At 34.2% G+C, this 20,810-nt stretch overlaps 1 protein-coding gene across 3 annotated transcripts in view; it reads left to right on the plus strand.

Annotated features, from left to right (window-relative positions):
• LOC149776002 (calcitonin gene-related peptide type 1 receptor-like) overlaps positions 1–9,152 on the plus strand; it is a 229,836-nt gene extending 220,684 nt beyond the window's left edge. For all 3 annotated transcript variants that reach the window (XM_089941462.1, XM_089941461.1, XM_089941463.1), the window contains 2 exons: positions 1,760–1,789; positions 4,687–9,152. In XM_089941462.1, the coding sequence (XP_089797588.1) occupies positions 1,760–1,789; positions 4,687–5,394 (738 nt within the window). In that variant the 3' untranslated portion in view covers positions 5,395–9,152. The remainder of the gene's footprint in view (positions 1–1,759; positions 1,790–4,686) is intronic.
• The last annotated feature ends 11,658 nt before the right edge of the window (positions 9,153–20,810 follow it).

Genomic DNA, 20,810 nt, shown 5'->3' on the forward strand with positions numbered 1-20,810 from the left:
TATTCCGTGGTGGCGTATTTAATAAAGCGTTCTGCACCTGCAAATTGTTAAAATCAAACTCATCGAATAAGTAACTTTTTCTTGGTATAATACAAGTACGAATTTTAAACTCAGCTAAATTTAGAAACAAAGTTTCCCACATAAATATCCTATTAGACGCTGCCGCTTTGGCATATAAATAACCCGGCAACTGCCATACCTACTTTAACTATGCATGTAACAAGTGTAGGTAGGATTTGGTGTTGTTCAAATCATTCAGGAATGTCTATGATTATTCTTCTATACTTAGTGTTTACCTGTCGTTTAATTAACAATCTATAATATTTCTTTTGAAGTTATTATAGATTTCCACGTACGGTGTTAGCTATATTGATTTAGCAATGGCGTTTCTTGAATCTATCATGTATTTTATGGGAAGGGCTAATTTATTGTGATTACAAATTCTTTGCACCGTGTATCGATAGCATTAGTGCAAAGGGATCGGTATTCTAATTTTGTACACAAAATTAAAGGCGAGATAAGAAAGATTTCTGAGAGGTATTCTATTGTTTCGTCAACCTTTACAGAAAGGATTCAGTCTGTGATTTATGTAAAGATTATATCAGAATTCAAACAATCAGCGTAACAAAACAAAGAATAAAAAAGAATAAAAAGAATAATAACTTATACAACTTAAATATCTACTCTAACATAAGCTTTCCGTGACAAGAACTAATTGTATGAACAGGATAATACTAACAAAATAACAAAAGAAAACATAGCAGATGATGACAACGATTAAAGTTGTAATAATAATAATAATAATGACGATGACGATTTAAGTTGGAATTATGTAATAATAATACTACTAATACTAATAACAATAATAATAAGATGGTGATGATGATGATGAAGATGAAAAAGAAAAGCAATTATAATTGTTGCCATCTTCACCTTCGTTATTATTATCACTGTTATTCGTAAAATAAAAAGTATCCAAAAATGAAGTTGATAATTCTTCTGTTAATGTCATGAATCCTAAAATAGACTGACATATGGTCACATTTTTTGATAAAGTGGATAGTTCAACTGATTGAAAGAAAAACATAATACATACCGATATTTAGTACACTAAAATAATTTTCTTCCACCCTTCTCAGATTTCACTGCGTCATGTCACCTGGCAAAATGTTTAGGTTCAGGATCACGATTGATCGCCCTAAAGTAGAGCAGTCAATTTTCACATTTAATGCTTATTTGGTTGCAAATGGGCATGGGAGGGGTTTGGAAATATTGCAAATACATATTTGTTATATGTAGATTGCACAAGATAATTTTACAAATCCGAAAGAAATCCTTTATTGCCACCGCGACCGTTATATATAGATATACGAGACATAACTGTACACTCAAGGGTATTATCTGTCTTGGATCATTTGCAATAAAGAAGAGTTTATTCCAATCCTGATACCCAGTTCTCTTTTCTTTTTCTTTATATATCATGAATGAGACTCTGCTCTTTGTATTTTTTATTAAGGAAGATATAAAAGATAAGTATTTCTTATGTTAAGTGAATAATATGAATATTCTAACAAAATCCTTCCAGCAATACATTTTCTTTCAGTATGTTTCATATTCATGACTCGTTTGATGCTGAAATTATCATATTAGCCATTATTTATATTATAATTTGACTTTGAATGCAATATATTGTAAGCAGAAAAAAGCTTGCTTGTTATTAATATCTGGCAATTGTGGGAACTTTCATCTTTTCGAACAGGATGCAGAACACACAAGTTCTGATAGATCGGTGAGTGTAAAGTTTGTTGCTTTGACTAACATCTCATTCGTTTCAAGAAATCGTTTTATGATATTTCATTGACACAAAATCGCAGTTATTGATACATATCTCTGTTTCCAAAAACTTTCGCAAATATTTGGTTCACAGACTTTGGTAACAAATATGTACTGTAATACACTGCTATACGTTTGAATCTAATTCCAACTCATGCAAGGGACTTTAGCGAATGACTTCATTTTTTATTGATAAGTGTCGTTTGTGTCTTTGGTGTGTAAAAGCTTTTATTTGCTAACGTTTGTCTTCTTAATATACTAATCATGTCATCAATTCATTGAAATATGAAGCAGTTAGCTTTAGAAATGATACAATTTGTTAACGATGCCAGTAGACACATGCCCATTTCAGAATTAGCTAAGCTGAATTGGGTTAACATTTAGGAGAGTTATGTATTGATGAACAACTCTTCTTGTAGAAGGAACGTTTGTTAGCCAATTTATTTTGATGTCAATATTACCATAGTTACAAATTATTTTTCATATCTAATGAAAATGGCATGAGGTTGAAGTTTTGTTCTGTTCCAACAGTAATGCTTGCTCTTTGCAACTCACTGCAAGAAGAAACACAAAGATACCATATCAATAAACTTGATTACTTTATTCTCGCTTCATACTCCATTGTGTTCATGATTTCCGGTTTGACCTTTAATATATGAGCTTGAAATTATACCATGCTAAAGACACCATCTGGGTATGATGTAGGCACATCATTTCAGATGGCAAAACATGTTGCCGCTTATAGACAACTCTAATTCTGATGCTAGTTGCATTTGGAAAGTTATAAACTCAAGAAATTATAATACTTCACGTAAATGTTAAACTTTACATTCTTCAGAACCAACAACAGCAGCATGCAGTTTGCTATCAATTTTAAGTTTGACAAACATGTTTGAATACACTGAAATACCTGTCTTGGCAACATGGTGGTTAAATAATTACATGTGTTTTTTTATTTTGGTTTTGTCTTCTTTTATACATATTCATATAGTCACAATGCACAAACGTGCGAGTACATGCATGCAACTTACAGGTTATGCCATGTGATTTTTATTCTTATTTTAAATGTTTTGGAAAATATATATGGTATCACGATTCTAATAGACAATATATTCGATTATGTCTAAAGTAACATTGTTAACAGCATGGATAGTCAGCTTAACTGTTTGGCGAAACAAATATTGAATAGTAAATCAAACTTTCTACAGTTAATTCTTCTTTTGGTGAAAATATAATGAATATATTGAAGGATATATGATATTTACACACACACACACACACACACACACACACACACACACACACAGAGATATATATATATATATATATATATATATATATATATATATATATATATATATATATATATATATTTGTGTCCAAATATCACATGCTTCTATTTGTTCATTATATATATATATATATATATATATATATATATATATATATATATATATATATATATATATATATATATATATATCTTGCGGACACAAACGGTAATCTCGCAATCTTCAAACCAGATATACTACATTTTCATATATAGATAATATAGGGATACCTTGTGAAATATATATTTTGATACCTTTCGAAGAAAGTATAGTCTAAAATATTTCCGAAATCATGCTTGCATACACCATACGATGGATAAAAATACGAACTGAAAATTATTATTGAACCTACTATCCCAACGTTTGCTTGCATGAGCAATATACATGCATACATACATACATACATACCTACATACATACATACATACATACATACATACATACATACATACATACATACATAAGGAAAATTGGTAACAATGCAGCCATGAACCAGTTTCTCAACATCGTCATCGTCGAAATTCTTTGTCGAAGGAAGAATCAGCTAGCAAAAATAAACAAGGAAGAAACACCTAAGCGGAGAGAAGACCTGAACTATTTACATGTCTGAATGAGAGGAGAAATCTAATGCGAAGAGTTAAGTAAAGAAGAAGAAAAAGAATCACATGAAGAACATTATCAAAATGATCAAAGATGAAATAAAGTAAATTTACGCGAGCAGAATGTAGTAATTTTGAAACGTGTTCAATAATATTAACGTCAAACACTAAGCGTGACTTTAATTGTTGACTGGAAAAGGTAATGGTCTGAAACTGTACTTACAAGTGTTAAGATTAAAGAGTTTTCAAAGCAAATATTAAAGTTCTCGCTCGTTGTCACACAAGTGTCTTCAAATCATAAAAAATAATTTCCACATTTGAGTTTGTGAAGGGAGAATCATTGTATATAATAAAGAAACATTTATGCAATTGTATATATATATATATATATATATATATATATATATATATATATATATATATATATATATATATATATATATATATATATATATATATAATATTTGCAATTAAAATTGATGACATTTGTCAGAGGATATTCATTTCTAGTGTTTGAAAAGTTTGCTTACTACCTTGTATATGACGATAACGTTCAAGGGTAGAAACTTGTACTAACTAATTATTAAAATTAAAAATTAAAACATTAATTATGAACCCCTTGATAACGAACATATTATTTACTATTTTACAATGCGCGAACTGAAAGGAAGTTTACAGATAAATTTACATCAATTTCCTTCTAATGTTAGGAGTATGCCAAATATTTGAAAATTTATTGTGCTGCCTTTTTTTAAAATATTCTTTCAGTGTAACAATTTAAATACCTTATAAATATGTTTAAAGCTGTTTATTTGCATATGGAACTAAAGAATAACAAAGCGTGTTCATAATTTCTCAAGATAAATCCTAAATTAATGAGATCCTCCTAAAATAAAAAATATTAAATTTCGCTTTTATTTCAGGCCCACAACGTTACTTCCCAACACTCGAGACCTTTACAGGCTTCCACGGAGAACACACAAAGTTCTGAAAAGATTGATAATACCAATACGTCCTCAGTCTGTGATGAAGATGAGATTACAAGAGATAGCGATTTGCAGTTCCTGAAACCGAAGATTCGTTTCGAGGAAGAAATAAATGGTTCTCCTTACGTGCTTTCTGATAGCACCATCACGAGGGAAGGATCTGAAGAAGAAGGAGACGAAAATGTTGGCAGAATACCAACAGACGATATTCCTCTCTTACAGTTGCAGTTTAACCCCAGTGTAAAGTCAAATGATGGACGTTTCATGGGTACTATGGCATGGAATGAATCGGAGAACAAATTTTCAGTGCTTTCCGTAAACAGAAACCCAGAAATTAATGCAAATCGACCAGACTCCGAAAACATGCCTTTGCACACCATTGGCGAGGATGATGAAAACATCCCGGATCATGAGAACATACGTATGTCAAGCGATAGTACATCACCAAATAACAATAATAAAACATGTGAAAGGTGCAATGTAAACCTTGCAAACGCAGAATCAGCAATGCCGTGCAATAGTAAAGTTATTGTCAGAAATGTAATGTTAAATAACGAGACAAAACCAGATATAAGAAACAGTTACCTTTATGAGGAAAATCTTGATCATTTCTTTGCTAACGAAGAAAGAGAAAGTTTTATCTAAACATAATGAAAGTGTCGACAAAATGTATCTAAACCTAATGAAAGTGCGGACAGGATATAATGTATAGTGAGTGTATATTAGGTGGTTTATTACTAACTTGTGCTAACCACAGAGTGACTTTGACTTCTTGGAAAAACACACTATGCTGCATCATAGTAACGTCTCATTTTGTGCTATCAATGTTTAACTTCATACGATATTGGAATAGTTTTATGTAATATACTTGGCCCAGGAGCAACAGCTCAAGACATATATAAAATAATAGTGCTGGAATTGTCTGCAACTGCCAAGAATACTAATTTATCTTTTATAAAAGATTGGAAGCGTCTTGTGACATTCAGATTATGTCTGCTTGGCGAGTATTGAAGATAATCCACTTTAGTACCATTACCGTAAGTTCTTATATCATGGAAAAGTTGTTCTGTTTTGAAATATATGATTTCAGGTGTGGAGAGTTAAGAAAAATAAAACAATGTTCCTGCTTTGGAAAGGAAAACGAGTTTTTTGGGAAACTATAGCGGTTTGATTACAGAAAAGAGTAGAAGGTACTTCAACATAATCCTAGAAAAGTATGACAACATGCATTAGAAATAAACACAGCAACATTAAACAGGTTCAAACAAGACGACAAAATGAACATTAGAGATGATTTAGCGAAGGTAAACAGTCTTCAAGCGTTTGACTGCTTCCTCTTAAACATATCTAATACATTATTGACAAGCGGATAAAGTAGTACGAAAGCTCCTTTTATTGCATCTTGAATTATAATAGAATTTGCAAATGTTAAGACAATTCTTGTGCAAGAGGTTTTATGTACGATGCAAGATTTAACTGCAAATATGTGGACTGCTAGAGTGAGTTCTCTTAGAAAGACCCCACCTCAATATATATTGATCATCCGAGAACAATACTTTTCAAGATCGATTAAAAAATAAGACTGAGGAAAAGGGGAGCGATAAAAACAAGTGAACTGCAGATGATCTAAGGGTATAGTGAGTCAAAGAAAAAGGTTGAAATCATGAAATTTTTATTCATCTTTACTAGACACTTCTACGTGATAATGACTTATATTCGTTATTAGTTTGTTTATTTACTCATTGTTTACATTGAATTTCAACCGTTTGGCTGAAAACATTGTTCTAGGGTGTTACTCGGATAGAAAGTATTTTTGTTTCTTCTCCATAACTGGCTGCATCGAATCAGAATTTATAGTTTAATTTTGTAAATAGATTAACTTTTGAACAGTGGTCCGTTGTTACATTGCTTAGATTGTCCGCGTGAATATTTGTAAATGTATCGGATAAGACAGAATCTCAATTTCCCGAGTGCATTATAACTTGATAGTAGAACGGAAGCCTGCTGTCATCACTATTTCAAACATGTACAAAAGGTGGAGGATAGTATGTGTAGTTTTTTTGGACAGGTATTATTATCGGGTGATCCACAATTCTGGAATATTTTATGATTATAGGTTACTGCAATTGTATGGGAAAGTATGAATGAGGGTTATTTTTAATAATACTGCATGACCTTTGGGAGTGAAGTATTATTCCGAGAAAACGAGCTCATATTTACTCATACTAATTCAGTAACCTTTTTACTATATGATCATTTTGTTATTCCACAGAAGGCTTAATTATAAAAAAGTACATAATAAGAAACAAAGTAATTAAATTTATGTTGTATTCAAAACTATATACACAACCGTAGATTCATCAATACACAATAACAATATTAATGCGCACATAGCACCGCTCAGCGACCTTTTAACTTCGCGCACTCGATAGTAGTCTGAACAAGAATTCACGTTTTGGTCTACTTAAAATTGAAATTTAGAGTCAAACTGTCAATGAACGCGCATCGCAACAATTTCTCCATTTCGTCTGGAATGGATGGACTTTATTTTTATGCTGATCGAATTCAATTTTGCTTTTCTAACTATGATGGACAGGATTATTGGGTCAATTTGGTGCAGATTTCAGATGGAAATGTACTCGAAATTTCAATACAGTTTCGGTGTATATCACCTTTGGAGGACATGTCCTTCGGATTCACAGAACTAAGAACATATATTTTGATGAACTTCAAGATCCATACATGTAAGTATATTTATTACTATTCTCATTACCAGCAACAGAATACATATGGTTATGCCCTGTTACTTGCATCTCGCTGTTAGACGGACCCCATATATGACTTGTATCATACAGTGTGTGTCTTTGATCGTGTGCCTAATATTGTATCAAAATAGTTACAAGAGAAAAAATTGCAAAGCAGCTGTTGTGTGACAGTTCATATAGCCAGTGAAAATAAAACTCTTTCATCGTGTTGGCTTATTGGCACTGAGATATTTAGTTTGCTGCCAAAACCATAATATTTTCTCCAATCTAGTATTTTGATAGACTTGTAAAATGGTTCGTCTCTAATAGATATGCAGTAGTCCTTGGCCTCAATGTGATATTGTACGCAATATTTTAAAAGACCCTAATAATAGTCTGAACCATTCTATTGGCTGAAAAATATTTTTTCTATTTTTCAAACGGAATTTTGTATTACTGCTCTCTCACATTTGTTGTTGACACTGTGAATATCACGTTCATTCGTGTGCTTGTTTGAAAGTTTCGTTTCTGACACAGTGAACTCGTCCACATCGTTAACTTTATCATCTATGCTTTCAAATGGACCAAGCAGCTTGTTTAGTTCATTCACAAACACATTTTATCAACCAAACCCTAACGTGTCTACTACATGAGAGTACGTGGTTTTCTTACAACGTACTTTCTAATACACTAAACTATTTTGAAACTATGGTGTTGCTGTGAAGATACAAGTAATACATGTGATTATAAAACCTTTTACAGCTTTCATATGGAGACATTTGAATTAAATATCAAATTTTGGTTTCTGTTTATACATGATTTTCTTTTTCATACACACAGATAGCTGAAATCGTAAATGTTAATATGTTTTAGCTGTTTTGAAGTAGTATTGCTTTCTATCATTCTATAAAGGGTGGCAAACAGCTACCATACACTTAAAAGGCTGTTTTTAATCTTGGCTCATATTTTAATAACATTTTGTTCGGCATATTCGCACGTAAAGATTATACCATAGGTTTTCAAAGTTAAAAGTTATGACCCAAACTGCAGTTCTGATTTATATGTATTTATTCTAATTTTGCAAATTGTATGGCAGTGTATCTTCAAAATTACTTCCTTTTCCAATTTCCTTTTCGTATCTCTCCGGACTAAAGAGAGGGAAAGGAAAACTGAATCCGTTACAAAATATTGAAAATAAAGTCAAGATTTGGTAACGTGCATTACTTTTAGCTTAATACAAATGATTTCCGTTACATTTTCACAATCGTTTGTAGTAGCTTGCTATTATGAATTGATTTCTGTCTGGTCAAAAAAATAATTTCATGTTTTCTAATAAAAATCGACTAATATCAGAAGTGGAATAATGTTTCTTATAAGTGGTATAATATTTATTAAAAGTGGTATAATGTTTGCTATAAACATGTGTATAATATTTGCTATAAACATGTGTAATTTATTTCCAGAGTTTTATTTAAAGCTTTACAGTTGCCAGTGACAAACCTGTTATTCTCACTTCACATCTCACTTGTTAATCATCATTATATAATTAGTATATTTATATGAATCGCTTTATTACAGTCGGTTTAATGCAAAGGTGGGTCACAATAATTAATTGTCTTTACACCGCAAATTTCTTTCTGAATAAAACAAATGATTTCATGTGCATGCTATGCTTTACTCTTTGTTCCATTTTATTTAAGGCATATAGTTTTTTATCAAGCTTCATTATGCAGTTATTGTGCCTTATGATTATGTAGAGAAAGCGGTACAATTAGAATTTCATGCGAGGTAAATCTAAACAAGGGCTACGGAATTAAAACAGGGGAAGAAATATCTGAATGCGCTTTTCCATAGCCTTATTTATAATTAATTAAGAAGGACATATTCTACCATCAGTATAACAATTTATTTCAAGGTAGAGACCTTTACGTTACGTTTTGAAAATTTTTTTCTTATCGCTTTGGAATGTATTTATGTAGCAGTGTTTAACGGCACATCAGCAAAAAGTAGTCATCTAGCACAACCATAAGGTTATTTACCGAAATTGAAAGAATGAAATCCACGCAAATTTGTAAGATGCATCTTTATAAATAAAAATTCTAAGACTCCGTACATAAGAACTAAATATAAAACGCAAGCATGTAAATAGTCTGCAATAATCGCCGAATATTCATAAGATTATAAATTGTATATGATTTTATGCGTGTCCTTTGAAATATTAGTTGATCGAGTGTTTGTTCAATTTCTATCAAATATTAAAACTGTTAGCTTTGTGTTCATCTAGTGATGTATTGTTTCACCACGAAAACAGCACAAGCCACTAAGTTAAACGCAAAGTCAAAGAAAGTAAAATATATCAAGTCAGTATTGTACATTACGAACAGAGATAATAACGCCTGCAAACACTGAATTGTACATTACGAACAGAGATAATAACGCCTGCAAAAACCGTATTGTACATTACGAACAGAGATAATAACGCCTGCAAACACCGTATTGTACATTACGAAAAGAGATAATAACGCCTGCAAACACCGATATACAGCAAGTTTCAAGACACAAAAATAGCTATCGTTCCTTTGAGATGAAAGCACTTTTCCTCCAAGAATCTAAGTGCGAGCATAAACTAAAATATTATTAAGACTCCCTTCATTTTCAAGATGAAACACTTGTACATTTATCGCATAATAACTCGCGGATAGAAAAAGGAAAACAAATCGATATGTCATCGTAGGTTTATTTTAGCTATGTCTGAAACGAAGAAAAGATACTCGAACAGAATCTGCTAGTTGCCATGGTAGGCAAGAATGTTGTTTTCTATATTAGATAAAAAGCCTTGAAAATTGATTATAATATATACAGGATCAAGTTTTAGAAACTACGATAACTTTGATAATATTCACTACTCAAAAAGTCTATGAAATGTTCTAATCCATATCGTTCACCACACTGAATTAAAAATGGTGTTGGTGTCGGGGCAAACCGACTTACTTCACTAAGGCATAGCTGAACAACATAGTAGCTGTCTTTGCGTTGGTTGTTATAATTCATATTTAAATGAACTTATTTGTCCTATTATCTTACCAATAAATGCAATTTAGGCATACAAATTATATTAGATTAGTCTTAGCTCCTATTGGACATTAGTGAAAACCTTCTCACGGTCAAAATAAATGTTTGTCATTAAACCTCGTCCGTTTTATTGCATTATGGTGGAAGATATTTCTGTGGAGTAAGGTCTTCTTGGGGGTTTTCTTTAAGCAGTATAAAAAGGATATCCAGTTTCAATATTTTCAACAAAAAAACCTTGTTGATGAGCTTGATAGCATTGTCAGATCCTTTAGAAATGGAAGTTGGGGATACGGGTTGCAGAGTGACGTAAGGCAATGGCCGTTACAGATCCATCGCATATCTCACGTGTTACCGCTTGAGTTCTCATCTCGACTCGATCAATTTGGATATGTGACAAAGCCTGTCAATAGTTTTAAGCGGGTCGGAGGTTCATCCCACGGTCTTCCTCCTATAAAAGTATCAGGGTGATGAAAAAGGCGATATAAAATCACACAAACCAAACCAGCTGTACATATACTAAATGCTCACTTTGTTTGACCTGGTTTAACCATTTGCAGGGTTGGACCATTAGTTTGTTTTTTATGGGCCGGATCCAACTGGTTTTGTTCTAGAAATATAGAAAATCTTTCTAGTCACGCTGTTACTTATACCACTTAGACAAAGGATTGGCTGTTCTCTATGTGAGCTGCATCTAACCGGTTTCTTCCTAGCTGTATTTGGTGTCTTCTTTCCTACACTGTCATTAAAATTACTTTCATTTGTTTCTTCACTACTGCAGTTCTTAGAACAGAAACATCTGTGAACTTTGCATCTTAATTCATGACTCGTTCTCATATGATCTGCCGATACAACTTAGAGGGGATGTGGATACTTTCTGTCTTCAGGGACATTTAGATCTAATCAGTGTTTAACAAGTTACGTTTCCTTCCCTTACTTTAGCATAGCTCAGTCAGTAGACGTTATGGTTCTGATAATTCACACAGAAGATTCTCTACATGACGGTCAATCCATCATGTATGTATGTATGTAGGTAGGTAGGTAGGTAGGTAGGTAGGTAGGTAGGTATGTAGGTAGGTAGGTAGGTATGTATGTAGGTAGGTAGGTAGGTAGGTAGGTAAGTAGGTAGGTAGGTAGGTATGTATGCATGTATGTAAAGCTTTCCGGCACCACATCAAATAGAGGATATGTTGTGCCAACAAAAGGTGAAGTTCCAAATATGTAACACATAAACTGCATCAAAATTATGAAGAATGAGCCTTCCAAATAACTATATAAATAAGCACAAGACACAATTTAAAACGGAAAGACGCAAAATGTAAATAAAGAAATAAAATTATCCTTAAAAGTGACTAAAATTTCTTTCAAAAACCGGATTCCCGTAAACATTAACGCCAAAATGCTTTTGTCAAACAGGATGGAAATCAATATACTCGACAAGGATGTGATTCCCTGTCAGTGAACACCGGAATGAAAATATTCCTGTCAAGGCTGACCTAGAAGAAGGTATTTTGGCATACGTGTCCGATACACGATTGGCACATCACCGACAGTGGGTTTCATGCTGTTAAGCTTATTTGTGAGTTCATTCCACATACTTTGCGAAATATAGCTTACATACTGATTTATACAATATTTCAAGTTAGTAAATGAACTCTTCCGTTCAGAAACAGGTGACTGCAGTGCAGCGTTGGCTGTTTATTTTCTCTTTAATTAGCCTTGATGCAATTGAGAATAGGAAGCTAATGAAACACAACACTTGTCTCCAAATGCTATCAGCTCATCTTTTTCTCTAACATCTGGGAGAAAAACGGGATATTCAATTGAAGGTTCTGTAAATCTTGCAATGTTGATAGATAATCAGAAATATGTATTTTTGTAATTTGCGGTGCTTCAACAGACACGTGAAGTTCAAACTACCAGCATGGCTTTAATTCTGCACTTATTTAGTGCCGATTTTATACGATAATCGGCTCGAAATGGTGCAATGGGAGCTCCAACGTTTTCTCCATATTTCTCTTCGTTTTGTATACAACCACATATAGCTGCAATACAAGTTCGTGATTTCATCGAATTTGCACTAACAAATTAGGGTATTTGTTAAACACGTTTGAATGCACAATACTCAAACAACGTTTTAGGAGAATTTTGTAATATTTGCAGCATTAATTGTGTTGTTGTTGAAGACTTACAATACGTATGATGAAACATTTGTTCAGTGTCTGTGGAGGTGGAGTCAGTTACATTACAGCCATGGATAGCACATCAGAGGGATGAAATGGAGGGTTATCTTGGGTTATCTTGACAACAATGAAGAACACACAACATGTAGATCATTCGTGGTGCAGTTCAGGTCTCTCTAATTTTCGAAATCAAAACGCGTTAATGTTTTGCAGAACCACATCATATCCACTGACATATTAAAATGCAAAGGCAGTATTCAAACATCTTCCTATAACATTTTTCAGGCATCATTCCCTCTGGTTTGATAGCATGTCTCAGATCTGTGGGTCTGAAGTATCTGCGATAAATAGCTCATTAAAGCTTGTGCAATATTGGAAAAAGAACCAGCCGGGGGCGGGGGGAATTATGGCGGACGAGGGTTTGGACTTTTCCAACCTCACTACTACAAGAGGAATCAAGCCGAATTAAGTGTCAAAGACTTAACAGACTGCAGGTTGAAGAAATTAGAACAATATTTTTAAGGGTAAATGTATAAAACGCTACATACTGGGTTAAAACTGTTCGCATTTTCCAGGATATGATGCCGATCCTCTAGCACAACATTTGAAAATCAAAATCTGAGAATTTGCACCCTCTCATAAATTTCAGTGATGGAATGCCTGGTCATTGAAAGTGGTATCAAAGTCCCCAAAGTAATGATCTAAACGTAAGTAAGCTGCACTAGTGTCAGGGCAACATATTTAAAATCGCATGTAGCAAATTTTGCCAACATAATAGCCGCTTGTTTTATCTTTTGCTCCCTTGCTGTGTCCAAACGTACACAGTAACGTACATCCTTTGTCTTTATTATCATGATTATGATTATGATAATGACTATTATGGCAATAAATTTGTCACTCCTACCAGGCACTGCATATAAAACCAGCTGAAGGAAAGTTCCTAGTTTGTTTAAACACTCCACAATTCATTCTCAGGCCTTTTTTCTGTCATTGTTGGCAGGCAAGAATTGTTCGTCTTTTGCTTTTTATTTTAACGGTACTTGTAAGAAAGTATTGACAATATAATGCCGAGAAAACGGGATCTGCCTGTCCAAGGGAGCCAACCGAGGATGGTCTGGTATCAAATCCACGGCCCTTGGATTACATGTCTGACGCTCAACGAAATGAGCTACAACGCCTTGTCAGGGAAGCAAAAACTTTGCAAATTTATTAGTGCAGTATTCTAGTAAATGACATAATGTAATGCTGTGCAAATAGCTGTCTTCACAAAAGACAACGGTCTTCAACTGGCTTTTGATGATAATACGTTCCGAGTAAAAAAGGTACGTCTGATATTAAGCACTTGCTAATTTTACAAGTTATTTTCACCACACTACACTTCCAATTATCTCGAACATGGCTTATATCAGGCATTTTCTCACCAAAAGCTGTCATAATGTTTTTAATGTTTCGAACCTTCCCATTTTCACTGTTTTATCTCTTTCAATGTCACTCGAACTATGTGTGCCATGCCCCCCCCCCCGCCCCTTTTCTGCAGCTCAGTTTTAGTCCCTGACACGCTGGTATCTCTGACCTGTAATTATGTTTCTATGCACTTTATGCTTATCTCTTTGTCTGACGTCGTTACAATTCTGATTTTCTCACCAGAAAGACCGTTCCAATTTGTGTAAATTAGGAGGATTACAACGTCAAGGTAGGCAATACATGTTACAGAACAAGCCTGTAAACCAAAGATTCTGAAAGTTTTATGGATCACCTGCTTGTACGAAATGTACCTTCATCATCATCATATGCTTGGTTAGTGCTGAACGATGCCTGTCAGCCTTGGTGTAAGAAGATCTAAAATCAATTTGTGCTGTTAGAAAGTAACAGTCATACATGCATTGAAAGGCGACAAAATGAGACATATTTTACGCTTTGATATTATAACAGCATCGTCTTTGGTGTGAGATGACGTAATAAAGACCTCTTGCACATCCAATGAAAATGATACGGCAAGCAGAATCTTGCAAATACAAGCCTATGTGTGTCATTGTATAATGTTGCGATGTTTAAGTTATTTACTAACACTTCTTGCGACTATAACACAATGTTTAGTTACCTTCGCTGTTTTGATGGAACCACTTTTATATCAGTAACACCAGTAAGCGTGCGCTATTACTTTTATTAAATCTAGGAAATTTTAGCGATTAGCTTTCCATTTTCTAATATGCGCAGCAATAACAATGCCTGACAATGTATTCCTCAAACACTTCGCCTATAATACAAAATGGAAATATATAATGAATGATCTGCACGATATGCATGTCAAATGCTGTTAACACAATTTTATATAGGTGTTTCCTTCAGATAAAGAATTCAATGTACGAGTTAAGCTTTGAAATATTAGAATTAATAACATTGCTTAACTAGTGATGTGGATCGCTCACTAGATGTTGAGGACTTACTTGATCTATACACATTGAAGGCCCTATGAACAACATATCAACAAGATTCTGTATTATGCCATCAACAATGATTTCAAAATCTGACAATAATTTAACAGTATACATGCAAATTCTGTCAGCTACGAAGAAACATGATTATCCTAAATTCTCTCTGGACATAACACCTGTACTGGTGGTTGAGGAAACAAAGTTTTAGGTATTGTCCTCGGAAGAAAACATTGCACATTGTAAAAAATAATGGCATTAGAATATCTTCCAGCCATGACAATACAAAAATGCAAATTTGAAAAATCAAAATTCGTTGGTTTCTGTGACACCAAACTGTCTTCTAATACAGCCGAACATTCTTTTGACAAATCCGAGAAAAATACATCCAGTTTTCATAAATCTTGAAAGGAACCTATTTTCCAATTTAAGAGCAGCAAAAGAATTCGCACTGACACCTCAAGGGATGTTGAAATGTCTGCTGCAGTCTTCATTATTGGAAATCACACAAGAACATTTCGCTTGCCAGATGGTGCTTGGATATGTTCAGCCGAAGTCAAGGCAATAGACTTTTCTTTGAAATATCTCCAAAAGAATGAGACTATCATCTTCTCCGACTCTCAATCAGTACCTCAGTCTCTCCATATTTGCATCGAACGGACCGGACTGTGTATCTCTTATAATATGGTTCCAAGCGATGACGGTATTAAAGGTAATGCAAGAGGTGACCGCGTTGCCAAAATAACCCTCTATCCACAGCTATCTGATTCTAAAGTAGCATACACTGACTGACTGTAAAGCTGGGATGTAAAACATCCTTATTTAGTAAGTGGTAAGGCATCATGGAATATTTATATAACCAATCATATATATTAAAAGGCGAAGACCTTCCTAATTGTGCGTTTTTCAACAAGTCCTTCACCATGATACAGGTTATAATAAACGGTTTTTATCTCCTACCTATACGCGATCGTTTTATACTGTAAATATGTCTTATATTTTATATTTCTTGAAGGAAATCGACACTTATTCTACAATATGGCTACTGTGCAACCTATATGCTTTTAGTATGGGTATCACATACCACTACAGCTGAAGATTACAGCTTCCTGACAAAACTAGTTGTGCTGTGATGAAACGACGACAGTTTACCATTTGAATACACTGATCGTGGTTGACATTTGACAACAAGAGAATCTGAGGTAATCGTTTGTCTCACTGCAAGCACATTGCTCGTGCAGCATTGGGTGAACCAATGTCAAAATTTTAAAATACCTGAAGACGAAATTAGCCTACCTCAATGCAAAGCTTTACGAGGTATCGAAACCCTAGTACATTGTTTCGTTGATACATACTGCATTAATATTACGTACACATATTATGTACACATAATTGCGTGACAATGCATAAAAATCGACTTATGGATGGGCATAAAAGTATCATACCTTTCTTGATACAGTGTGTGATGTGGTCTTTAAAGTAGCTTTAACAACTTTAAGTCATATCACTACTATGTTGTTGTTGTTGTTGTTGTTGTGGGGTTTAACGCCATTTTTTAGCACACGATAGGCTATGCATGGCGGCCACTATAAACGGTGGAGGAAGAACCCGGGAAAAGCCCGGGAAGAACCACCGACCCACGAGAAGCTACTGGCAAGCTTTCTCACCTACACACATTGGCCAAATCCTAGACTCGAACCCACGCAGACAGAGGTGAGACGGCAGTGATCCGTAACGAAGAGCACTTTAGACCACACGGCCATCACTACGATGTCTGCAGTGTGGCAGTTTATAGTGATGTCTAGCACTGGGGCGTAATGTCACAGACATGTAGCATTATGTCCCATCCTGTCCCATTCTCCTGACGCCAGGCTGATCAGTCCTAACACTAACCTCTTAATGCTGAGCCCAAGCAAGGCAGCTGTTAGTACCATTTTTGCAAGTGTTTGGTATGTCTCGGCCGGGGATCTAACCCACGACCTCCCACATCCTAAGCGGACGCTTTAGCCATTATGCCACCGGAGCGGTCTCTTGATATAATAATTGATAACATATGATATTTATTGATAAAGCTTAGTTTTAAAGAAAACATTTTGACGATATAATAAAATCGATGTACAGTTATGTGAAATTAAGTGTTAAATATGGTAATATGTTTAGCGAATTCTCTTGCACTCTGGGTGTCCGGCAAGGTGAACTTTTTTCACCATTTCTTCAAGAATAAAAGGTATATTTTTTTAGCAACCATTGTTCTTAACCTTCAAATATGGAATTCACTTAAAGTAAGGGCAACAAGAAATTTTAAATATATTTGCTTGTCTTCGTCTGGTTATACATGTAATGGTTCTATTAGTGAATCACAGAGAACAGTGGATGGGGAACCTTAAAAGCAAAATTTCACTTAAAAAACTACAGATAACGGCAATACATTAAATCTTGAACTTTATTACCCAGGAATCGGTTAAATCTGGTCCACTAAAAGTGTAGCAGAACCCTATCACCACTGGAAATGCATGATTTAAACCATAAATGGAGAGATTTAAAGAGTTCCGAAAGTATCTGACGAGATCCTATCAAACTCTTTAAGACATTTGAAGGATTAGAACATTTTGGTCACTGACAGACCCCTGATATTGTACCACATAAAAATCCCATAACTCCCGTGCTTCCACTACTTTAACTGATGTCAGAAACTATAATATAATGAACTGGCGAGGTTTATAGGTGATACTGTTGAAATTATTCTTCGACTTAATGAATATAAGCTCTCTAGCTTCAGGAGACCAGATAAAAGGAACGATAACTTTAGTCTTACATTTTGACGACGCACATGCATTTTTAAAGGAATACTGATACGGATGCCGGATGTGTGTCTCAATCCTACTTTACAGACTTTAATTGTTTGTGTATCCATTCATGAAACTCACATACACTGCTCAATATATGTCTATCCAGTCGCAGCCTGATGTCAATAATCTTACTGAACAGCTACCAACATGTTTTTATATTACTTGATTATCTTAACGGGAAAATGTTGATGCCGTAAGGATATGAGAGAAAGACGAAAGTAGGAGCCTTTGTTTTACAACACATTTTGGACCCTTTAATCATGGTTATGTACTTGCCTACACCCAAACATATGATCTGAATCGTGTTTAGATCTGACCATCTGTAATTTATCTTTTATTTGTCATTGCTTGAGAAGTTGACGGTCAATGGGGTAGTTACCACTATCCAAAATACTTAAGAACCAATAACCTGACACCTCAATTGTAAGGACAGATATGGAAATTTAATAATGCAGCATGGAACATATTCCAATGCTATGGGAATCAAATTTGAAAGCTGATCGTTTAACAACGTAAATGATCAAATATCTCTACCTAAAAAGATACTCCAGGATAAATTGTTGGGAAAGAAAGAAAGAAATGGCCGGCGATTCTAAACGTCTCAATAAACCTTGTTTTGATCATGAATAAAATTCATTTGTCACAAAGGGTAATCCTTTAAAACCAAACATTCTACCACTGGCACAGGAAGTGTCTTCGTTGAGAAACAGGAAAATACCTTTTTCGAAATACTAGATGTTCACCACTTATCATCACCCTCAAAATAATATTCATGTTTGCCAATTTAAAACGTCTTCAAGATATCTCGTTCATTATCTGATTAATTCAATGAAATCAAGAGTCTATTGTTATGGCGAAATGGCCCTGAATAGAGTTAGTTGGAATGAGGAAGACAACGTCGGAGCTGCCACAGCAAAACCCTAAGGCACCATTTGGAGTCCATTTGCTGAGACAGCTTCAACCTCTACTGCACACATTACAGCGATACTGAAATCTCTGAACTAAAATACGTTTGGCTTACTGTTGACATAATTTTGTCGGATGGTAATAGAAGGCAGAAAAAGCGGATGATGCAATAAACCACTTTGAAAGGAAGACTCCATGTGTTGACTTAAAATACTAAACAAATTTCCAAAGATTTGGTAATTGGCAAAGTAGGAGGTTTTAGAACCCTAAAAATTTTAGGGTATGAACCCCATTCTTGGAGAGTGGAGTTCCCTGTATAGAACAAATCGTAGAGAAGATCTGGTATTTTGCCAAACGCGTATCGGACATGTAACTGTTTCGTTAACTCCTCCTGAAGGCTAAACATCGACCATCGAGTGCGTTGACTTCCATTCTGTTGAATAGAAGTAATTTTAATGCACACTGGATGTAAACTCGATGACGAAATTATGTGACGGTGTATCACCCAAGAAACTCTTTGACGTTGTGAGGAAATGTGTTTTGTATAATATATTTGAAACATTGTTTTGAAGGATTGTACACATTACCTTTACCTTTGATTTCATGTACTTCTTTTACCGAATTTTTATGCTTGCACACTTATAAATAAATATTTATACGTAATATTTACATTAATTCGGCACAATTTATGTTCATAGAGTTTCTGTACAATTTTTCATTTGGACTTTCATCGAAATGTACGATAAGTTGGCATTACAAAGCCGTAAAGTATATATGTCTCGAATGTAACTGTAGTTCGCTTCCACTAGAAACATGAATTCTTAAATTATGGAATTTTAACACAAAGCTTGTCACACAAAAGTTTCTCAAGTTGTTGTCTCCGTCGAACATTTTAAGCGCCATTGTGTACTTCAAGTACGAAGCTGGCGGCATTTATGGGCTGACGATAACGATTAATGAGAAAACATGGTAATGATAACATGGCAATGATAACGAATAATGTATGCAATCAAAACAAACATCATTCACGTATGTTATACATATTTACTTTAAGTACTTGCATGTTAGATTTAATTTTTTTTTTCCATTACATGCTATTATAAAGTAACGTTGTTTACTAGGTTTGACATTTTCCAAAAATTCAGTTCAGTTCTGTTTGACCTGACTGTTATAATAATAGAAACACTGTATTAAGTTTCTGACCTTGATTCAAAAACGATAGCAGTAGTGGTAAACAACGTTCTAAAAATTCTTTGCCAGAGTAAGAATCATTCATTTCAGTTAAGGCTTTGACGGGAGTAAATATTTTCAGATGTTCCTATGAGAACAAACACAATTTACTATGACGTTTAAATTGTAAATTCCACACCTATGAAACAACATGCATACTGGATGAACTCTCTCAAAAAGAAATAGTTGAAGAAAAAAGAAACAATATTTGCTGGAGAATGATTTCATAGAGTCCAGCATAGGTGACTGGAGTTCACCATGAATACTTGTTCCTGAACTAGATAAAATTTTCCGTATGTGCACTGATTATATGAAGGTAAACAGTGTGGCTAAAACAGATTTATTTCCATAACCAGGAATCGATGACTGCATTGATAAGATCAGAAATGCAAAGTATGTCACCAATTTGACCTTCTTAAAGGATTTGGGCAAATTCCACTGACGGAAAGAGCAAAGGAAATTTCGGCATTCATGATTCCAGATGGACTTTATCAATATAAAATGATGCCGTTTGGGATGAAATGTTCACCAAGTACTTTTCAACGTCTAATGACCATGACTACTTCTGGTCTCGATAATGGTGATGCTTACATTGATGATGTCATCATCTACAATGACACCTGGAATGAAAATTTAGCAACAATTCGA

This window comes from Sinohyriopsis cumingii, chromosome 18 (assembly GCF_028554795.1).
Source record: "Sinohyriopsis cumingii isolate HCF-2022 chromosome 18, ASM2855479v2, whole genome shotgun sequence".
NCBI lineage: Eukaryota > Metazoa > Mollusca > Bivalvia > Unionida > Unionidae > Sinohyriopsis > Sinohyriopsis cumingii.